This window comes from Ixodes scapularis, unplaced genomic scaffold (assembly GCF_016920785.2).
Source record: "Ixodes scapularis isolate PalLabHiFi unplaced genomic scaffold, ASM1692078v2 PGA_scaffold5__190_contigs__length_132052651, whole genome shotgun sequence".
In the NCBI taxonomy this organism is placed as follows: domain Eukaryota; kingdom Metazoa; phylum Arthropoda; class Arachnida; order Ixodida; family Ixodidae; genus Ixodes; species Ixodes scapularis.
The window spans coordinates 120,281,247-120,287,799 of record NW_024609880.1 but is presented as its reverse complement, the minus strand read 5'-3'; the positions used below and the strand labels follow the sequence as shown (position 1 = coordinate 120,287,799).

General features: G+C 52.2%; 1 protein-coding gene across 1 annotated transcript; it reads left to right on the top strand.

The window, feature by feature from the left end:
- The first annotated feature begins 926 nt into the window (after positions 1 to 926).
- Positions 927 to 2,273, top strand: LOC121047329. Its single transcript, XM_042293942.1, has one exon. The coding sequence runs from the start codon at positions 1,111 to 1,113 to the stop codon at positions 1,984 to 1,986; it is 876 nt and encodes a 291-aa protein (XP_042149876.1). The 5' UTR covers positions 927 to 1,110; the 3' UTR covers positions 1,987 to 2,273.
- The last annotated feature ends 4,280 nt before the right edge of the window (positions 2,274 to 6,553 follow it).

Sequence of the window (6,553 nt, the reverse complement as noted above, 5' to 3'; positions counted from 1 at the left end):
TACCAGACTCCAGAGATCAAAATAGATCTACCAGACTTCAAATCAAAAGCAACAACGACCGCATTGGTCATTGCTCAAAGCGCCCTTACATATATAGAGGAAGCATATCCTGATCATATACGTGTATACACCGATGGATCCACAAAGGAAAACGGATCAACAGCGGCATATAGCATACCAACACTTCAAGTCCAAAACTCATACCGACTCTCCCACAGAGCATCATCAACAACGGCAGAGCTACACGCTATCCTCTCTTCAGTAGAGCATATAAGAGAGAGAAGTGGTTCAAACAAATGGCTCATATGTACAGATTCACAGGCAGCAATTAAAACTATCAATGCAATGAACCCTCAAAGCCCGAACTCATCACTCGTTTATGGAATTATAGAAGCTATCAATGACTGCCTAAATTCTGGACAAACAATAAAGTTACAATGGATTCCAGGCCATAGCGGCATCCAAGGAAATATGGAGGCGGACAAGCTTGCTACAAACGCACACACTTATGACAGGGTCCAAATGATACCTTATACAAGTACCGATATAAAATCTATGATAGAGAATCACTCCAAAGAGATATCATGGGATATATGGTTTAATGACCGAGGTAGAAACTCTCTATCAAGTAGACCCAAATATTATTTTTCCAGTTCAAAATGGCTTTCCAAGAAAGATCGAAACGTTAATACACCGCTTACATTTGGGAGTAGCATACACGAATGAATTTTTGTATAAAATTAATCAAATAAATGACCCTAGCTGTGATTGTGGGCACACGACAGAAACAATAAAACATCTTTTCATGGATTGCCCTCGGTTCGACCAGAATCGATCACGACTGAAAGTACGACTGGACATCATTGACAACCGACCATTTTCTCTTGTAGGGACTGGACGCACCGACAAGCGAGTCCAGTCTCGACACAGGAAAAAAGAGAAAAAGAGACGCGCGCGCTAGCTATACGCTCACGCGCTCACGCGCTCACGAAGAGTAGTTCCTGCCGAGACACCACTGAAATAGAACGTTGTTTTGGAACGTCCGTCTCCTGCCTGTTTCTTTCACCACATTTGGTGACCCGGACGTGATCGCCAACTAGAACGGGTGAAATGCAGCAAGGAGAGCCTTCGGACCCGCCGCCAGCCACTGTTGCAGCAGCCGCAGTACGCCTTCCACCATACTGGGACCGCAATCCGCGAGTTTGGTTCCTGCAAGCGGAATCACAATTCCACCTCGCTGGGGTCACCACACAAGGTCGGAAGTACCACCACGTCGTCTCGGCTCTTTCACCAGCTGCAGCCGACGAAGTCTACGACGTTCTGGCAAATCCCTCTCCAGCAACACCGTATGACCAACTGAAGAATGCTCTGCTCCAGCGCACCGAGATTTCGGAACGCTCCCGCGTGCAGCAGCTTCTCTCGGCGGAAGAGCTCGGGGATCGGCGGCCAAGCCAGTTGCTGCGACGCATGACCCAGCTTCTTGGAGAGCGCTCTAACAATCTGGACGACGTATTCCTCCGCGAGCTGTTCTTGCAAAGGCTACCTTCCAATGTCCAGATGGTTTTGGCAACAGCAACAACGTTGGACCTCACCGGACTTGCCGCGCTGGCCGACGCCGTGATGGAGGTGACCACTCCATCCGTCGCCAATGTTACCGTGGCTCCACAGCAACCAACAGCTCTGGACTCTGGATCGGCCGCTAACAGCCAGCCTCCCCAGGCCAACATCGAGCAGCTTTGCCAACGTTTGGAGGAGATCGTCGTCGCAGCTACACGAGGCCGCACCCCGCACCCTCGTGAGTCACATCGCAGACGTTCGACGTCTCGTCGGGCACGCGGCGAATCGACATCTCGTCGGACACGCGGCGAAAACACGCGATCACCGATCCCTGCCGGGGTCTGCTACTACCACCGCCGCTTCGGTGCCAACGCCCGGCATTGCCTTCGCCCCTGCTCATGGCAGGGAAACAGGCCGGCCGACCTCTAGAGGCGACGAGTGGTCAGGGCCCCGACGAAAGTCGCCTTTTCTACGTGTGTGACCGAGCCACCAAGAACCGGTACCTCGTTGACACCGGAGCCGAGATCAGCGCAGTTCCAGCAACGCGTGCCGACCGTTCCTTGACACCGATCTATTTTCTGCGCGCAGTGAACAACAGCGCCATCCCAGTCTACCGAGAACGGTCGATCACCCTTAACCTCGGCCTCCGGCGGGTTTTCCGGTGGATCTTCCTGGTGGCCGACGTCAGTCAAGGAATTCTCGGCGCGGACTTTCTCAACCACTACAAACTCCTCGTGGATGTTAGAAGCAGGCGACTGATAGACTCCACCACGCGACTTTCCATCCATGGTATCGCAACGGACGACAATTCAGTCTACACCTCTGCCTGCACGATCCCGGAAGAAGCGTTCAAGACTTCGCTGAGTAAGTTTCCGAGCCTTACTCAGTCACCTGATTGGACCAAACCCGTCTCGCACGACGTGCAACACCACATCGTGACGACAGGACCACCTGTTTATTGTCGTCCCCGCCGTCTAGCCCCAGAGAAACTCCGCGATGCTCGCCAAGGGTTTGAACACATGTTGGACCTTGGCATCATCCGACCCTCGTCTAGCAGCTGGGCGTCTCCATTACACATGGTGTCGAAGAAAAATGGAGACTGGCGGCCGTGTGGCGATTATCGTGCCCTAAATAAGAACACTGTACCGGACAGGTATCCTCTACCTAACATCCAGGATTTTACGGTGAACCTACAAGGCGCGAAGGTCTTCTCCAAAATCGATCTGACGCGGGCCTACCACCAAATTCCCGTGGCCGAAGAAGATATCCCGAAAACAGCGATCACGACACCGTTTGGACTTTTTGAATTTCTCCGCATGCCCTTTGGCCTCAGAAATGCGGCTCAGTCATTCCAACGGTTCATCGACGCTGTCACACGAGGGTTACCTTTTGTCTTCGCGTACGTAGACGATTTGCTCATAGCCAGCAAGTCACCGGAAGAGCACACGAACCACTTGGACCTCCTCTTTGAACGACTGCGCAGCCACGGCATTGTCATCAACGCCGCGAAAAGTGTGTTCGGAGTTCCGGAATTGGAATTTCTTGGTCATCGGCTTGACTCCTCGGGCATTCGCCCATTGCCATCAAAGGTACAAGCCATCAAAGATTTCCCGAGGCCGACTTCGACCACCAAACTTCGCCAGTTTCTCGGTTTGGTCAATTTTTACCGACGTTTCGTTCCGAACTGCGCCAAACTGCTCGAACATCTTGAGGTCCTTCTAACAAAACAAGAGCGAAAAAAGTCGTCCCTTATTTGGAACGAAGATGCGGAACGCGCTTTCGGCGAGGTAAAGAACTTACTGGCAGAAGCAACAATGCTAGTACATCCTAAGCATGATGCCCCAACATCGCTGATGACCGACGCATCTGCCACAGCCGTAGGAGCGGTGCTACAACAAAAAGTCGACGGAGAGTGGCGGCCGATTGGTTTCTTTTCTAAGAAGCTCAAGCCAGCGCAAACGCGCTACAGCGTTTTCGGACGTGAACTCTTGGCTGCCTACTTGGCTGTATGACACTTTCGACATTTCGTCGAGGGACGGCCATTTACCATATGGACTGACCACAAGCCCCTAACTTACGCCATCAGCAATGCCGGCTCTCATTACACACCACGTGAGATTCGCCAGCTAGCCTTCTTGGCCGAATTCACAACGGACATTCGACACGTTAAAGGAGTTGACAACGTCCCCGCTGATGTCCTCAGCCGGATCGACGCCGTGAACACCCCAGCCTGTTCTGCTGTAGACTTGGAGTTGCTGGCTCGTCTACAGACCACCGACGAAGAATTGCAAGCCCTGCGCAGTTCATCCACGTCACTGCAACTGCGGGATGTAAGCTTTCCAGAAGGCACCACCGTGATCTGCGACCTGTCAACGGGAACGCCTAGGCCTTTTGTACCACGTGAACTGCGACGACAGCTTTTCGAAGCGATTCACTGCTTGTCGCACCCGGGTATACGAGCAACCCAGAAGCTCCTGTGCGACCGCTACGTTTGGCCCCGGATAAAATCCGACGTTCGTGATTGGGTGCGTTCCTGCATGGCATGCCAGTGCGCGAAAGTACAGCGGCATCCGGTGCCACCAAGTCGACAATTCCTACAGCCTGACAGCCGTTTCAACAAGATCCATCTGGACCTAGTAGGACCCCTACCGATTTCTCAGGGACAGCGCTACATCCTAACGTGTGTCGACAGATTCACACGATGGCCAGAAGCAACCCCACTGCCCGATATCACCGCCGCCACTGTCGCTGAGGCGTTTATCGTTACGTGGGTATCCCGGTTTGGCTGCCCCTCAGAGATTGTCACCGACAGGGGTCGACAATTCGAGTCGGCACTCTTTGCCGAGCTCACTAGATTGCTCGGAACCAACCGCTTGAGAACGACTGCCTACCACCCACAGTCGAACGGGATGGTAGAACGATTTCATCGACATTTGAAATCGGCCCTTGCAGCTCAGGGTGGTCCCTCGGATTGGGTTCGTCATCTCCCCCTTGTGCTTCTTGGAATCCGGACAGCCTTGAAGGCGGACATCGGATGCTCCACCGCCGAGCTGGTGTACGGCACTGCACTTCGCTTGCCATCAGATTTTTTTGAAGTGGAACTGCCTCAACAACAAAGGCAGTTGGACTATGTAGAACAACTCAAGCAAATTTTTATCAATTTGCGACCGGTGCCTACACGGCAAGGAACTTCAAAGTCTCCCTACGTGACCCAGGACCTCCAAGACGCCACTCATGTTTTCGTACGACAATCGCAAAAGAAGCCACTGCGCCCACATTACATCGGACCTTTTCCAGTGGTCGAAAAGAGAAGCGACACGTTTGTCCTGCGTGTCAACGGCAAGAATGACACCGTTGCATTGGAGAGACTAAAGCCGGCACATATTGAGCAAGAGCATGTGCAGGGAATAGCGCTACGTGACATCGACCAGACGACAGAGAAAAGCCAACTTCGTTGGCACTCGAATGTTTCTGTGCTTTGATCGTTCGTCCTACCTCCTCTCTAAGGGGGGGCATATCTGTAGGGACTGGACGCACCGACAAGCGAGTCCAGTCTCGACACAGGAAAAAAGAGAAAAAGAGACGCGCGCGCTAGCTATACGCTCACGCGCTCACGCGCTTACGAAGAGTAGTTCCTGCCGAGACACCACTGAAATAGAACGTTGTTTTGGAACGTCCGTCTCCTGCCTGTTTCTTTCACCACACTCTCAACAAAGTACTAGGACCGTGGCCTAACCATAGATCAGAGAAACAGGCATTTTCGGCAATCAGACAATTCCTGGAAGAGACTGATATTGTAAATAGTTACTAATGGTGCATGCATTATATAATGCAATACATATTAATATCTGTTCAAGTGATAGATATTGAATAACTTTCCATGCTCGTTGAAGATTGTGGTGTGATAAGGAATGTGACATGTAAAAGACCGAACTTGTTTGACTGATCGTGTGACATTTCAAGTGGACTCAATTTAACCAAATAATTGACTGTTTTTTGTTCGCGGAAAAACACTTGTGTGTGTGTGGGGAGGGGGGGGGGAGAGGGGAGGGGGGAGAATGTATACGGGGTCATGTGGGATGTTCTAATTTTTTTTTCTTACCAAGTAACTGAATGTGGAGTAGCCGGCCATGCCTCCACGGCAGCCAACATCTCCAATTCCTTTTTTTTTTTTCATTTAATAAAGAAAGAAAGAAAGAAGGTGTAGGCTTCACACTTCCTCGAGTGGCTCCACACCAGACAGGTCGCTCTCAGATGTGTCGTCTTCACCCAGTTCGATGACGATCGGCCCTACATGGGCACTTGTAGCACCGCCTCGTCTGTAGCCTTCCTCCACTCCAACGACATGCCTCACAGCATTGCGCCAGTTGTCAGCCGTGACCTTTTCGGCTTCTTCCTTGAGCAGCCTTTCAACGTCGCTGGTCTTGAACGTTGTGTTCCTGGATGCAACGCCGTTCTTGATCTGTGCCCAGATGAGCTCAATGGGGTTGAACTCACAGTGGTAGCGTGGAAGTCTCACTACCGTACAACCAGCCTTCTCTGCAGCAGTATCGACGCGATACTTCAAATACAGTGGCTTGACCGACGCCACGATGTCAAGGAGCTGCTTCTTCTGCATCTTGGCATCCTACGAGATGTCCTTTGACGTGAGCCACTGCTGGATCACCTCCTTCCGGGAACCCGTCATTGGCACTGCTTCCAACCGCCGAGAATGGTAGGAAGGATTGTCCATTACGGTGACACTCCCTGTCGGCACCATCTGAAGAACAGCTTCGAACCACGTCTCAAATCGTGTGCCGTTCATCTCCTCGTGGTAGTCGCCGGTCTTTACTCCGCGGAAGACGTCCAGGCACCCAGCGACGAAGCCGTCCTCGCTGCCGATGTGCGTGACCATGAGGCGCTGGCCCTTCCCCGACGGCTGCTTCAGGCCCGTCGTCAGACCCCTCTTGAAGGCGTCGTGGGACGAGGTCACGGTGCAGTCCACCCATACCGTCGA

What these genes read in the sequence shown, in the direction of transcription:
- LOC121047329 (XM_042293942.1), top strand. Translation starts at nt 1,111, where the DNA reads ATGCAGCAAGGAGAGCCTTCGGACCCGCCGCCAGCCACTGTTGCAGCA.